Below are 18,052 nucleotides of genomic sequence, written 5' to 3' on the forward strand. Positions count from 1 at the left end.
AATTTTCTTAAGTATACCTACTTTTATTTAAAGACTTTATAAGACTGTAAGTACGTAACACGATAAAAAAATGTATATTTTAAAATGTCTAACGATTGTTGCTGAGTGAAAATACGTTTTACGCCGCTTAGCAATAGATGGGTAGGTAAGGTAGTTGGTAGGCACTTAAAACTACAGAAATAACGATACTAACTACCATCTGGAAATATTATAATTATTACTATATTATGTTCGCGGTGCTGTGTTTGTTCCACGCGTGCTCCATAATAAATATTATAATAATTACTTTTAATGATTTCGATTTTTTAAGATTTTACAACAATGATAGTTAGGTATTGGTTATGTTGATTACTAGGTACTACGTCGGTCAACAATTGTTAATAGATGAAGAGATTAACTACAAATTATTAAGAAAATCATATCGTATATACTGCCAGTAAGATGGTGAATCATACAGTTATATAGGGTGAACACTAAAATATAGCATAGTTTAAACACTATATAGATAATATATAAGAAAGAGAGATATATCATTATTCATTGTGGAGTTATAAAAAAAGTTCGATAGCATTACAAGATATAGGTAGGTACCTAAGTCTTAAATACCGTTAAAAATAATTTTTACTAAAACCGAGGTATAGGTTTCCCTGGAACCACATGGTAGGTTTCCCTGGGTCCTGGTTTCCCCAATATCCGGAGTCACACCAAATTAATTTTTCCACGTTTTTCCTACACAATTAATTGTACCAATTTATACCAATCATTTCAGAATTTGTACCAACAAATTTTCCAGGATAAAATCAATTTCCCTTTACGGGTAAAAAAATGTGGAATTTTGAACATTGTGGTGCCAGGGAAACCTACCTCTAAAACTAATATATTTATACATACTATGTATTACAGAACTGAGCCTAATATGTACGATATAGCTACTATCGTTGTGATTAGAAAGGAATGGATTCGAGGTAGTACTTATAAGTATTATATGAGAATTATATAGCTTAGGTATACATTTTTAAAAACCTTTGAGTATAGGTTCAGTAATAGTTAACAACTAGCGACTTGGTGCAGTTTGTGTTAGTTGTGACTGGGTGGGATGTGCGGGTAAGTATTGAAAACGAATCGGGTGGATTTGGTGCTGCAGATACTATCAAGTCCGAAAAAAAGTTTTCCCGATGTTTTTGCACGGAGCAACAGTGCAACACGCTGTATATGATATTTTATATTAAAGCCGTCGTACGGTTATAATAATAGTAACGTGTCGTATAGAAAAAGTTACGTATGTCAGTTATATATATGTTTTATAAATGTTTTGGCGATATTTAGTTATCACAAAATACGGTCATTTATCATTTGGTCCCGCGTTGCTACACTACATTTCCCAATGAAAATGAGAACCGATTACCCGGACGTTTATTTTTTTTTTTTTTTTAACGGTGTACTGCAAGACTTCCCCTTTTTCACTATGCGAACCAACGTGCACTACGTGACAAATGATTTACACCGGCTTTTCCAGAATATATGTTTCTTAGTCGGATCTTAGGCTCAGTTAAAAAAAAAAACAAAAAAGGTTTTTCCTGCACTACTTTTCTAAGGAAAAAAATTACTAAATCCAAAAACCGGCGGAAAGGATACAAAACGCACGTTTTTAATACACACAGCGTGTGTTACGTCTCTATGCTATTTATGACTTACGATTAATCAAGCGATGCCGAAGTGGAAGGTTACAATTTCAAAAAAATGGTTTTTTTTATCATTTTTTGCGAATCTTGAATAATAATGATAAATTTAACATACGCACAACGGCTGCGGCTGCGGTGGCTTATGTACATCGCCGACTCCCCTGAACATTGTCACTAAAAGGATTTTCACGTAGCTTATTGTCACAATATTTCGATCCATTGTTCTTTTGACCCACAACGGTAAACTCGGTGACATCGCAGTGACGGATTTCATTATTGAAGCTTTTGGATTTTCAACAAAGTTTGACAGTCGACTATAACCCCCCTCATCATCAACATTAATTATTCGCTTATGAATTTATTATAGTGTCAAGCAAAATGTCAAAATAAACAACGTGTTCGATATTCATTTATATCTTAATACCTAACCGCGACTGCCGAAAAGCGAAAACTACTCGCGTGATGCGAAATATAATGTGACATAATATACGAAACGAAATCAACTAACAATAATTATAAAAACGTTTATTCATTTTTTTTAAACATAGTTATTATAATATGCAAACTACAATGACAGGCATAATACACATACGACTTCCTAATGATTATATTTTGTCAAATTATTTAGAATAGCTTATAGCAATAAATTCGAGAAAATTGAGACTATTATAGCTGAAAGACTAAGCGTTATTGTCTATACCTATAAGTATAATATAGCATATTATACAGTATGCTATATAAATATTTTATAAATTAAATAAATCCGTATTATACGTATACGAATGCATGCATTTTTAATTTGTTATCTGAAGCTTCTTATTTAGCTTATTTGAAAGCGGATGTCAGTGCGCATCAAAGAGTGAAATACTCGGTACGAGATAAGTCAATATTTCGTAAATACGATAAGTAATGTTTCCAACTTAAGATGAGGTCAAGTTAACATGAAAGCTGTATTGTAACCACGAATTCAGGGTATTGTACTATTGAGTTATACCTAAATAGACGTTTCAGTTTATTCAGTATCGCTCAAGGCTGACTTTAGATTTTAGTTTATATCTAAAAAGTTTAACGGCGAGACCCAAACATAATAAAATATATTCTCATCATCACCCAGTTATATTCATTGATTATTGGTTAATATTATTATTGTATATTTACATCACTTTTGTTGAAAATGTTTTAACTCGACACACTTAATGTACAATAACATAATATTATACAGCATACACATCACACATATTATATTATGTATAATTATAATGTTTCAAAACAGCGACAGATCACAGATCGTTTTAATGATTATAGGTGGTACAAAGGGCACATTCATAAAATATGTTATTGATCACAAGTGGAAATGTAATTATGTCTCATTCGGTATTCGATTCGGTAGCCGATTATACCTAATTAGTATTGACCGCATTTGACTTTGTGAAGATACATATCATATCACATCGAGCTTAAAAATTGATTTGACGAGCAATAATTGTCGAAACTCGACTTCGACCGTAAATTCACGAATTATCGTTATCGTTTTCTATCAGCTGTAGTCGTTCGATTTTTATGTCGTTTGGAACGCCGTGTTTTTATAAACTGGTTAAATTATTTCCACCGTGGTCCCACGGGACAAAGCTAAAAGGGGTGGCGCGGATGCGTGATGGGAATTAGGAGCGAAAGCTATTCATTTACAGTTTACTGAGGTGGCTCGAGATATCCCAGGTCCTCACAGGTAGGTGTATACGTACGGCGGGGTGTGGGCAGAAAATCTATTCAAAATTAATGTGATGAGCTTTTTCTTTGGCACAATATTGGTTTTTAGAGTTTCGGTCGGTCATGTGTTGCTAAGACGAACACGATTAATTATGGCCATCAGATAGAATGTAATGATTAAAAGTTAAGTATAAAAGACTCGTCCGCTGCAGTTTATAATATTATGAATAGGTGCTTTAGACAGTGTACATAATGACTTTGAAGTTCAAAGAGTTTTCTTGGGAAAAATATATTATGCGCGTTGGGCGGACATTTTATGTTTATAACGATTAAAAGAACGAATAAATTGTATCGGGACGAGGATACTTGTCCTTTTCTGCAGTAACGACGAGAAATGTTTAGGTTAAGAATAAATTATGTATAAGTTGCGCTTCGTATAGTACGATACCACATACCTACGTGGCTATACGTGTCGCAGGTAAAGTAATATTATTCTTCATTATATTCTAGACGTTTTTCAAGTATTTCGAGTTTAGAAAATGATATTATACGTTCTCCGACGAAACCGGTTTTTAAACAGTTAGATAACCATTCAAAACGATAATGCATGTATAGCTGGTGTTATAAATGCGTACAATATACGTGTTATACACTTATTTACCACATCACCACCTACTAATATTGTAAGTATTTGTTACAGTGTTACTGAGTTACACACATCAACATCGTTAAGCATTGTATATTTTATCAGTCCGTTTTTAATTAATTAGAACAGAGCACGCGGTGATAATGTTATTAATCTGTAAACGCGTCTTCTATGATACGCACACAATATTAATGTTATGATTTTTCATTTATATAATACACGGTTTACGTGTTATTAATACATATAATTATGATTGTCTAACGACCAGCGATTTGTATCCGCCGCCAAATGCGTATAAAACACATTAACATGTCATGTGGCTTATCGTGTAGTCCACGAATATTCTGATCAATGCGGCTGTGGTACCTGACTATAGGACCATCATAGCCATGATCTATAGGGAAAAAAAGGGGAGGGCGGCTTGGCACAAAAATATATACGGATCTCTAACGGTTTGATGGATGGGTATAAATTAAATACTCATGGGTAGTATACGAAATGTGATAAGCAGGCACCTATAAAATACAATATTTTAGCCCTTGTGTGGTTATTATAACATACTATTACGGCTTGCACTAATAAACATACAAGTATTACGCGTTTTTATAAATCGCCTAAAATTCGAGAAAGATAGTATAATTTTATCTTTGAAATTATAGTGTTTTAACGTAGGGTGAAAGCTCGGGCGCAATTGTATCTACCGAGCGATGATAATATCGTACATTTCGAAAATTCTATTAATTTGACGTGTGGACTTAAATACAATTATTATGTTTAACTGTATTATGGATTTACGATTTAAAAATCTGAAGAAAAAAACCAGTGTTCGGCGAAATAAGTAGGATTGGATTGGCGTGATATTGTTTTTATATTTTAAACGTTCGCGTCGTATCGGACCGATGGCCAAAAAAATCCGTAGGTAATATAATATTATACACAATTTTATTATAGGTTATACACGATAATGTAATATTAAATATCAAAACGTTAACACGTCCGATAGCGACGCCGTGGAATTCAAATGTCACGCCCATCATCAACCACGCGGTAAGGACGCTCATATCGGGACGTGGACTTGGAGCCGTCGAGGCGTTTTCGTACATAAAACGTCATTACCGCGACGACACGATGATGATGACGTTATTATTATTAACCGTAACGAGCGTACACATAACGGCATGTGCGTGTTTGTCGCAAAGTGTAAACAGTTAAGATAAATTATTAGCAGCAGTCGACTATAATAGATCGGTGCAATAAAAACGTGCGCACAATAATAATAATAATACGATATTTCCTATGTTTGCATTATAATAATATACGGTATATAATAATAATTTACTATTATAGGTACATTGTTATAATATGCAACCGTTAATATCGATATTCCCGAGATTTTCGTAACAGCTGTGATATATAAACGCCACTTGTTGTTTAGTTGTAGGTGCACGTCGTAACGCGCTAGCATCCGATTGAGCGGAAACGGCGGTGGATATAAAATTATAATAATATTATGTGGATACTGATATTATTATGACGTGTAAGTGCAGTGACACGTTATAGCTGGTTCCTAGTCTCGGACCATGAAAAATCTCTCAAGTGCGACTTCGAGTTTTTTAAATTTTTTTTTACACATCGCGCGCTTTTACTTTACAACACATTGACGGACGGTCATATTAACGAGTACTTTTATTGAACAGTAGCTTTGATTAATGCAACAGATGACTCTTTTCGATAATATTTACATAATTATAGCTACAGTAGAGGTAATCGAAATACCGACCGGAAACAAGCATTACAGCTATGAAAATAGTAGTTTCAATGGTTTGATGACCAAGTCATACTGTGCACCGACAAAATAAAGAGGTAAACATTTACGTATAACAGTTATGAGTGGACATTTCATTTGTCACTTCTAGGACATCGATTAAATTACTATTTAGGCGTGATTTTTATAGTTTGAAATAATTTCAATAACTATCACTGTCCGTCAATGTGATGTGTGGTGTTCCTTTTCCCATATTTTATTAAATGTGCAGTGCTCGTCAAACGAGTGGGGACCTATATGAGTAATGAGTATAGGGAAATACTCTGCAGCATCCGCTTACCTCGAATCGAACTTGGTGCCGTCCACCAGCTTGCCGGTGTAGTGCATGGTGAGCATGTCGTTGATCTTGGACTTGGGCTCGCATCCGTCCAACGTGTACACGTACTCGATCTTCAGACCGTTGGCCAGCGTCTCGGACTGGCCTTGTTGCTGCTGCGGTTCGGCGGCCTGGGCCAGCGCCACGGCGGCGCACACCGCGGCCAACGCGCGTAACCAGGTGCTCCTCATCGTCGGGGATCCGTGTGGATTATAATATGCACGCGATGGTCGGTTGAGAAGAAGTAAAAAAAATTCGGAAAAAAAGCCGTTCCGTTAGTGAAAACGTGGCAGACCGTGGTCGAGTGCAATGAACAGTGACGATGACGAGCGGCCGACTGTTTGACGACTGACGGGCTGACGACTGTTGAACGCCGCCGTGGCCGTTCGGTCGCCGGCCGCCGCGATCTTCCTCCACCCGCTCCGACACGATCCTCCTCCACACTTCACCCCACCATATCATCGTTGTGTACACTCGCATGCGGCGGCGGCGGCGGCGACCGACCACTATTTCTCGTCCGTCGCGGGTATAGCATATTCGTAGTCGCCGCCGATGGAGCGCTCCGGTCGTCCGCAAAGACTTCGTGAGAATTCCGTTGGCCGAGATTTGTGTTTTAAAAGTTTTAAATTTTTTTTATTCTTAAACAATAAAAGCGGCATACACAGAATACAGCCACTGCCGTATTTTTTTTAGATTCTGAGAGGAGCGATGTGAATGTACTTATTGATTTTACAATCAATGATATGTGTTTTTTTTCACTATATCAGTTGGAATAGTAAAAAGTTTCAATACACAACTTCGAGAGTGGTTTCTGGTAGAAAATCTAGTCTAGTTGATACTTTTGGTTACCAAAATGTCGTGTACTTTTAAATTAATTAAGTATTAACTGGAATTTTGTCATTAAATCAGATTTTGACTATTGTTACAGTTCAAAACTGAATAACTGTATAAAGACTTGAAACTATGCTTATAAAATATTCATATGAGCATTTACTAGACATGTTATAACTTTCAGTATTTGGATCATTTTGTGGTATTTATAAATATCTTAAAAGTTATACTATTTTTATTTTTATTTTTGAAAAGGATTGAAAATTTAAAACAAGATTCCACGTAAATAGGTTATATATAAATTACTTTATTCACAATAATATCATCAAATATACTTGGTAATATCATAGGCTGACTGACCGTTTTCGCTCAGAATAGTTTTTCTTATACAATGATATGATATCATTGAATTCAAATTTAACACCATCCATTACAGCCACTTGTCACCTACTGTACAGCAGAGCGACATCCACTTTCCCACCTTTTTTTACTTAACTTAAAAAAAAATTTTAGATTGAAGCGACAATTTTTACGAGCGATAGAAGTTTATATACTTAAACCATCATTTCTACCAGGATCCATTCATGTGTCTGACACTCAATATTTCGAAGTCTTTTTTTTTAAATATTCTTTTATGTTATATAATTTGATGCCATTTCAAAACAATATCTCCGAATAAAATAATATTTTTACTAATTTTTATGGTTATTACTTTTTTAAGTTTCTTTATTTATTTTACATACATTTTTTATTTAATATTCCGAAGCAGAATATTATTCAGAGTAAGTATCTATTTTAATGTATAAAAATTAAATTTCGGAGAAGTAGTTCATTAGTAGTTACATATAACTTTATTAAGTTTAGAATAGCGGAGTAGTGGACATTTTGCGGTGTATCGCTGTACCCCGCCCCATACAGCATTTGGTAATATTTTGTGAATATTTTAAAGTGCTTGAATAATGAATATTTGACTAATAATATTGTATAAATATTTTCTTCTCATAATAACGAAAGATTGTACATTATGATTGCATAAAAATGTTGACTTAACATTTTTATAAAGTTTCCGTAAAATAATTTTTTTTAAATGTTTTGTAAAAGTTTTTTATAAAATATTATCAAAAATATGAACTTCTTGGCCAAAGAATATAACTAAAATATTTCCTAATTATTTAGGCACCTTTTTAAAATATTTTGACAGTCATATATTATTTTCCTAAAAATATTTTTACCATAGTTAGGAAATATTTTTATGGTGTGTAGGACTCTACTCCACTTATCTAAACTTTAAACGCTTATAACTATATAACAAGTAACAAACTACTTTTCGACATTTGATCATTGTAGTTCAAAATATTCTGCTAAGAATATGAAATAAAAAATGTATTGTGTCATTCAAAATAGTAAAATCTTAAAAATGGTAACGATAAAAAATATAATTTTTATCAGAAATGTTCATTTAAAATGATATCAAATTATGTAATAAAAATATTTTTAAAAATTTAAAACTTTTAGTAATAAGGAGTGTAGTCGTGTAAGCACTTAAGTGGATCCCCTGCTGTATGCATAATGAAATGTTCAAAATATTTAGACAGTTTTTAAGCTTTATCCAAATTTCCAATAAATAAATATTTATAGGCATTTGAATTTTCAAATAAAAATTTGTTCTTCTATTGATTATTTAAAAAATATTGAAAATTTATAGGAACGATTTTTTACATAAGCTTTTGAAGTTCTAAGTTTTACAAACTCATCAAATTTACGAAAATTTGCTAACTATACATTTTTAAATTTCGATAGCTATAAGATTATAATATAATATATACTATACTACCTAACTTGCCTGCTCGCTTTGCCTATAGGTATAAATCAATTGTCCCCAGTATCATTAAAAAAAAAACTTGGTTCTACAACTTAGACCTACCTAGGTCTATTATTGTTCGTTTTAACCGACTTCGCGTGGGCCACTCACTTCTTCCAGATCATGCATACAAACTTGGCCTAAATGACTCTCCCCTCTGTACACTACACATAACCGAAAGTATCTGTGACATCTCTCATCTACTATTTGACTGTCCGTCATTGTATTCCAAGCGTACATCCTTGATTAATTATATTACGTTTTTAAACATTCCTCCCACTCTCCCTTCTATACTCAACACCCAATGCGAAACAGCTATAAAAAAAATAATACATTTTTTATTGGAAGCTGGCTTTGTAATTTAAGGTGGTATCTACACACATTATTATTTAATTAGTTTTTTTAATTTGTTACTTCTTTCCTTTTAATTATCTTATATTGTCTTACTATATTGTTGTCATAGCTATTATTTGTTTTACTTAATAATTGTCGAGCTATTATAGTTTCATACTAAAAGCTATTATAATTAAAAAAAAAAAAAAAAAAAAAAAATACTATACTACCTATACTTTATTTTTTTTGCCGTAATTCAAAAACATTATTTGTCAAAACTTGAAACTTATCACCATTATGAAGTACATTATTATTTACTATTTTATAGTATATACATAATATACACAAATGAATTTGCAGAATATTTAGATAAATTAAACAACAGTGTGTAACAATATACACACTGTTCTATACTCTCACTTGTAACTTGTAAGTCAATTATAACTAATAATTTTATGTTTAATAATTACGAAGTATTTAATTTATGCCATATAATAAAATGTATTTTGCAAAATTTATATCAATCAATATTACTAAGGAAAAAAAATTGCAGTGTAAAATAAATAGGTATGACAAAATATCCTTAGAAATATTACCTATATTGATTAATTCTCAGCTTCCGCTCGGAATTGTTTTCCATCGTACCTATACAATGATTTATCGTAGAATTTAAATGTAGCAGCACATCCATTACTGCAGTGATCGATTGAATGACGTGGTACAATTGATAAATACTATACATAATAGTGGTAATTCCCCGGGGATTTGCTTATATATTATTGTTTTAATGCTAAACCTGCGCAGCACCTACTTACCTATAATACATATATAATATATTAAATACTACGTTTAGTGTTTACTATATGTAAACGGTTAAACTCGAAACAATATAATATGATACTTATTATTTATTATGTTTTGAATACAATATTATAATAAAATAACAATACTACTTTCACAAATCAATGTCCAGACACGCTCCAGCAGTTCAGAGATGTAACATTTTTGATTTTATCACAGTTCCATTTATGAATTGAATTTCCCATATTACTTACATTAAATTTAATACATATTGCATTGAGCGACAAAAATGCATTCAATATAATCTACCATAGGGCATAGGCGTGGGCGGATTTGGTTCGGTCAAACAATTAATTTGTTTTTAAGGGGGTTGGATGCGGTGATTTTCTGACTTTATCCATAAACAGCTCAAAACAAGTCAAAATATTTTGAAAAGCTTATGGTGTATAAGAAAATGCAAATATAAACATTCAGTGAAAATTTCATATGTCTACGGTCATTTGTTTTAGATATACACCAAAAAAAACAAAAATCGTTTATTGTAAATTACCGTTTTTCCTTAATTATTTTTTTGTTTTTCCCGGTGCTTTTGAAAACTACTGTGAATATGATATTTTGACGTCCCCAATACACCAACTAGATTCACTTTCCATCAAACAAGATACTGAAGTTCAAAATTGAAGCATTATTTCGACTATTTATCGAGTATTCGTGTACACAGACACAAAAAATAAAACACACATCATTGTAAAATCAATACATTCATCGCTCCTCTCAGAATCTAAAATCTGGGATAGTTGATCTCAAGTAGGCTTGACAACAACTTAAAATCTGTTTTTTGAATTATTATCGCTTCTATATAGTCTATAGATCAATCGGTTTATTAGAATGAAAACACTTCTAAATTCCTAGGTTTCACGTGTTTTAGACAAAGACAGAAGATCACCACTTCCAACCTTCTTAATAATTAATATACCACCGATAAAATGTCAGTTGTTGTCTATCAAATTTAAAAGTTAGGATTTATAGAAAGGAAAATAATATATAAGCTTCTTAAAGGAAATTATATAATGAATAACGTTGAAACATTGAACAAGACATACAATTTTGAAAAAAAAATTCTAAGTGCACCAATAGACATCGGCATATAATGTACACTATATAATATAGATAATTTGCACGAGAACTGTAATGCCGACAATTTAATTTCCAGAATGGTACATCCAATTTTAATTTATAACCCGCATGGTATAATATAATATAATATATTGTTTCATCACATTTTTCAAAATTAAGAAGTTTCATCCAATTATATAATAATAATGATATAAGTAACAGGTAGTATTTTATAAAGTAACAATAAGGAAAAATGTACCTTATGTTTACCTTTATTATTGCAGTAAAAATAATTCAGTCATAAGTCATAGGTAACCATTTTAAATAACGAATAATAATAAACAAAGCACTCAACAAGTCACAATAAAATATACTATATGAAGATAAAATAATGAACAAAGAACTTAAAAAAAAATATTAAAATGATTTATATATTTAAAAAAAAAAATTGTCCAGCTTGCATATTTTTGGATTGACATGTAATGAATTTAAAATTTTAAAAGCCGTGTTGGGTTGACGAGTGTAGTTGGTTTTCTATAAAAAGCTTTATTTTGAACAGTCCATCCCTAACATGTCTTTTTTTATTTAAGAGAAGCCATTTATTTAAAAAAAATATTCAGTATAAATACTTAAAATCAAAAGATACAATCAAAAGATTTTGGATCTAAACAATAAACGTTTAATTTAAATTTTTTTGCAGGTTTTATTAATAAATAATACATATTAAGTTTTCAAGTTTATTTACCATAATATCGACTTTAGGACATTTTTTTACAAAATATAAAATAATTAGTATATTTTTTTATATTATAGATTCACTATATACAGTTAATATTCTACGTAGTAGGTATATCAAAAATATCAATGGACAAAAACAAAACAAATATTGTTGTAAATTCAATATATAAAAAAAAAAATTAATAATATAGTAGGTATCACAATAAAATTGGAATTTATTCAAACGTGACTGAATCTTGTTTATTTTAGTTACCGCAGGGGAGCTCCACTCCCTCATAACCACCGCCGACTGGGTTGTGGAGCACCCGCACACCAGTCGGGTTTTCCTTAGCATTGTACGTATTGTTTAGACTTAGACAACAACAAAAAATAAACAAAACACGGTAGACGAGGATCGGTCTGCCGAAGAGTTTCAGTGCACGACGCCCATACTGACAACTTTACTGTACAATAATAATAATTAATAATATCGTTGGAGTCGGACGGATATTATAGGTTGGTGTTTTCTTCGCTCGATGACACCCACCAGACTCGGTTTTAAACTCGCCGAATACTGCGGCAGCTATCGTCATTAGAATTTATTTAAGTATGATTTTTCATACTTAGTTATTTTTGTGTTGTTGTGCGGCCATTGTACCTACGTCAATGCTCTGTACAGGCGGCATTGTTGTATTGATATTGACAAGACAATAATTATTAAAGAATAATGAATATTAAATAATATTATGTATATATATTATATTTTGTTGACGTTTGTGCAGATACAAGTATCCGATTACGCAAGCCAGTTAACACCAAGAAATAAATCGATCGTATTTCTATAAAATAAAAAAATAATGTTTTATGTGTTTAACGCTGTTATAGGCCTCAGGATTTATTTTATATTATGTTTTCTCCTTTTTCACCGTTTGTAGTTCGGATGGGACGGCGGCGCATCAATACAAACATGTAGACGCTCGTGCAGTGTGTCATCGTATAAAATTAATAAAGAACAATTTTCCAAGTCACGTAATGATATAAAATTAATGAAAAAGCATTTTTTTTTAGACAAATAATATAATAACTTTTTTTTTATCACTTATGAACAGTAACCTACGTAAATTACAATTAATATTAACACCGGTATAATATTATATATTATATTCCAATTATTTACTTGCGTTTGAGTTAGTATTAATTATTTATAAGTCATAAAAAATATCCCATTATCTGATCATAATTTATAATACTTTATACTATATATTATATAATACCATAACAACGTTATAGCAATTCACTAAAGTAATATCACATCAAGTCATCAAAGATGTTTCACGATCCGGAGAATTTATTATAATTGAAATATTTTGTTCTTCTTGTTCCTTCGATTGCGATTGTTAATTATTATTTAATTATATAATATTATAATGATAAGATATAATATTAACATGCATAAGTTGATTAGAAAGCAGAACCACCTGTCCACTTGCAAACAGTAAAAAGCAAACAATGTACACAAAAGATAATGAAAAATATATATTCAATTTTTGATAACATATACTGTTATTAGTGAAAATTGTGAATTTAGTCCTAGAAGTTATACATTTGACACGAAACTTCAATAAATAGTTTATTGTTATATTTTGTTTTCAATCGTAAATAAAAAAAATGGTATTGCGACCCCAATATTGTATTCGCATCATAGCGGGCACGGGTAAACTCTGTATAATGTATAATATGTTAGTAGTTAGTAAGTTACTACTCATAGAAATACCGTCGCCTTAACGAGAATCTAAAAACCTTTGTCGGTATACACTTAAACTATACATCATAATACCCTTGCCATGTACCGTTTTGCACATATAGCACATAGCCGGATTAGCGTCATACGTCCTATATCTTACATATTAATATAAACGAGACAGAGAAATTAAATAATGTGACTATAATATGAGACTTCTTGTTTTCCTTGAAAAATCACTTTCACGTTTGAGTAAATAAATACGCCCAGTGAGAAAGATGATGAGTGAACATGAATACAAAAAACGATTAACATCATGACATAAATATAAATAGGATTTAGTAAAGTATCTGACGTCATGTCATCACGTGAAGTATTTGAATTTTTTTGAAATTACATATTATAGAATACAATAGATATTAGCCAGGGGGACGGAGTGGCCGAGCCGACTAAGGCGTCGGCTGCGACGCAGTCGACCCGTGTTCGATTCCTCGGCCATGGGCGGCATTTTTCTTCGGACAAGTCATGGTGTCCGGAGAACAAGTGTCGCCATCCTCCACCCGGGCATGGCAGATACCTGCGGGTGCCCAATCAAAAATTCCGCTAAACAAAACACACACGTGTTCCTCCCCTACCGACTTAATAACCTACAGTAAAAAACTAAAAATAGCTAATGGCACAGCTGCCGAGCTCAAGATCAATTAAAAAAAAAAAAAGTTATTAGCCAATTATAAAAATAGACCATACATATTTTAAAATTAATTTGGTGTATAGCTGTTGTTTTAATTTAGTTATAATATTGATTAATACTGCGGTAATAGGTAATGAAATTGACAGATTTTCAACTCGTAAAGTTTTTTTTGTTAAACTGAATTCGTAGAATTTAATTATTCATTCCACTAGTTTTCAAATTTTGAAAACTGATTAAATATGATTCATAAACAGTGAACACTTATTGTTTTTATAAACATTTTACCGGTTTCAGGTTCAATAGAATTTAATTACATTGTCATTTTTTAATATTTATTAAATTTATTATAATAGCTAATATATTATGTGTTGACGTAAATTGTAGTTTTAATTAGGTTTAAATTTAATACGTGTGTGCATTTTGTTGATGAGAAATCAGTCAAATTGAATTTAATTAGACATTAATAATATGTTCATGATTATTCTTATGAATAACGATATGATAAGAAATATATGCCAGAGTATAGAAATATGAACAGATATATTATATGGTATAGATTTAATAAGAACTATGTTACATTATATATTAGGTGCGTCTAAAAGAAAAAAAATATGGGCAAGTGAGTACCTTTCTGATGTACAGTAGGTGTCAAGTGGATAATTTTAATGGATTAGTTTATATGAATTCAATAATATAGCAAACGATTTTGAGTGGAGTCAACCCGTTAGCCAATATTACAAAGTATACCTATTTTATGTATTAGTCAGCCTAGGATTATTTTAACTTTGTATTAAATTTCACATTTTTTATCAAAAAATATTTTTTTAATCAATAATACCTAATGGAAAAAAAACAAAAATATCAAATGTCAAATTTCTATTAATAGATTTTAAATGGTCAACATATTTCGAAAATTATACCATTTATAAAAAATGCTATTAGAAATATTTGGTGAAAATATCAAGCATATCTACTGCGTTATTCGTTTTTGAATTACTACAAAATCAGAAAATCGTTTGAATTGAAATAATTATTTTATGCATGAATATCCAATGTCATAAAAATGTTAACTTCAAACGCTCATTAAAAATTAAAATGACTTTCCGGTAAACTTTTTTTTATTATTATGGGAAATCAAACATGTATTAAATTATCAGATCTTTGATATAAAAAAAAAAAATTTAACATTTTTAATTACAAAATAATTAATAAATAAATTATATTTCATGTATATCTACTATTTATTATTTTTTTATTAGAAATAAGTCTCTTAAATTGGCTGACATTTGTTATAATTATTAATTTTTCCGTTAAACTTAATAAAAAAAATAGATTTTCTCAAAAACTTGTATTGCGTATTTGCGTAGGTAGACATGCATCCCGATTTTTTCGTTTAATTTTAATTTTAACCTCTTAAAAGTACGGACTAGGTCAAATTTGCTACAAGAAACCACCCACAAAGTTGAAAATCAATGCAAAGCATTTTCTACTATTTATCGTGTACGCAGATACACAAAATAAACCACACTGTGAAGTCAACACTCGATACATTCATTGCTCTACTCAGAATCTAAAACTGTTTGAATATTTATTTCTATTTTCAGCATAACTATATTATTTATAAGCTATACGATCATATTATATTTTTAATATAATAAAAGTGCATGTCCGCAATAAAGAAATCGGGAAATTATTCATGATGTATTATTTTATATTTATGAATAAAGTTTAATTGAAATACGTTAAACTATTAAACTAATCATGAGTCCCTACTCACTAGGAAGTTGAAAGTTTTTGGAAAGTTTCAGAAATATTTAATGTTATATTATGAAGGCTCAGCAGACGTCCTTTATTTTATCTAAGTTTCCTGTGTCCTGTGTAACAATAACAAAACAGCTAAAATGCTCTAAATAATGTTTAATTGTCCTGTAAATATTCTTATGGATAGAGCAAATAGGCAAACAAATTTTACGGTCACCAATTTTTCATAACATCTTTTATAATTTTTTTTTCAAATTGCCCTACTAAATAACTGTTATGAAAACTCTAAACATTTGGAATTTATGGGCATACAATACAACTAGAACTTTTGGTAATATTTAACATTTTAACTTAACCATAGTTTTTTTAAAACAACGTTAAGAAATAAGAGGATGTCAGTGCACTATATTTTGTTGTCTTTCTCTGACCTACGCGAAACATACCAAATTTACGTTCAACAGTACCAAGCCTATTATTATTTGGTTGTTACTTTTTGTGTTAGAGTGAACAATACACCTATTATCAAACTATAAGTTAAAAAATTACCTGTGTCGCTAGGATGGATATTTAATGATACTTATTCTAATTATTATCTAAATAATAATGCGCGTGTAAATATTATTACCGTTTAAAAATGCTTATAAATTGCATAAAAATTAAGATATCGTAAAATATCCTACGTACTAACATAGGTTATAGTAAGATCTTAACTTAAAGTTTGATAATAGGTGAATTCAAGCTTAAGTTTTTATCAACAATGCTGGGTTGGTTCTGCTAAACGTAAATTTGCTAATATTGCGTGGGTCAGAGAGAGAAATGAAACGGTGTGCTTACATTTTATTAAGTTCCACTTTTTCACTGTAAATAGTTATTGATAATAATTTACGCTAGCGTAAAGAGCTCTTTAATATTGTCCAAGGTGTAACATCGAATTAATGTTTTGTTTTTATTACCTAAATGTTTCGATGTTTATTGTAAAACAACCTATATGACTGTCGATTTCAAAACCAACTATCTATGTTTAAAAAAAAAACCAAGACAATGTTGACTTCAATAGTAGCCATATGACGAAATAAGCTACAAAACTAGCTACCTGTATCAAAACCATAAATTGATAAATCTATATAAATCTTGTAATAATATTTTTTAAAGTAAATATTCAAACACAGTGTGTAGGTACACTATGTGTATACATATACCACAGAAAATAACAATTATTATACACTCCAAAGCTATATAATATTATTTCATATTTATTATAAAATCCTAACTTTATTTTATTTTTTGTTGTTCTTGAAAAATTAAATACTGGTTATAGCTGATTTTTAAACTACACGCCTCAAATGTTATATATCTTTATTTATTGTTTTTACATGGTATATTTGTTAAATTTGTGTTAAAAATGTTTGATAAATAGTTTATTTATGAATCATAGAGTGGTGTCGTTTGGGGGCAGATTATCTCCCTGTGTTGAATACAAGCACAAGATAAACATATACTATAGCTCCCGAGAAAAAGTGGGAATTTCAGAAATTTAATATAACTATCACAGCACAGTTACTAGGTAGTTACCCAAAATGTTTACAGTGAGGACATAGGTATGCTGAAATTTGATTTCAAAATTTGTCCTATATTTTTATATTAAGGATCTGTGCACTTTAGATATATTTATTCGTCTATGCCCCTCCTCTATATGTACAGTAATGTGTTCAGCAAAAGAATCTTTTTGTATTATATAATTTCTGATATGCAATCATATTCGTCTTGAAACATTTTTACAGTATACTTTCGTTGTACATTTTTTATATATGAAAAAAAAAGAACAATTAATATTTTAGGTATATTATGGAAACACTGTCATTACTCACTCATGAAACTAAACGCACTGTGTTTTTAAAAACGATTTCGTTAATTTCACTCATTCACTGTCCTATGAGTTAGATACTTGGATACTTGGATACTTAGATGCAGCAGCAACATGGGGAGGCATCCCACAAACAGTAATTAACATTATAATAAGCTGT

At 30.7% G+C, this 18,052-nt stretch overlaps 1 protein-coding gene across 1 annotated transcript in view; it reads right to left on the reverse strand.

Annotated features, from left to right (window-relative positions):
- LOC132948152 (peptidyl-prolyl cis-trans isomerase FKBP2) overlaps positions 1-6,541 on the reverse strand; it is a 32,303-nt gene extending 25,762 nt beyond the window's left edge. Inside the window, exon 1 of the mRNA XM_061018496.1 lies at positions 6,141-6,541. Within this exon, the coding sequence (XP_060874479.1) occupies positions 6,141-6,367 (227 nt within the window). The 5' untranslated portion in view covers positions 6,368-6,541. The remainder of the gene's footprint in view (positions 1-6,140) is intronic.
- Positions 6,542-18,052: the final 11,511 nt, after the last annotated feature.

This window comes from Metopolophium dirhodum, chromosome 7 (genome assembly GCF_019925205.1).
Source record: "Metopolophium dirhodum isolate CAU chromosome 7, ASM1992520v1, whole genome shotgun sequence".
Taxonomy (NCBI): Eukaryota; Metazoa; Arthropoda; class Insecta; order Hemiptera; family Aphididae; genus Metopolophium; species Metopolophium dirhodum.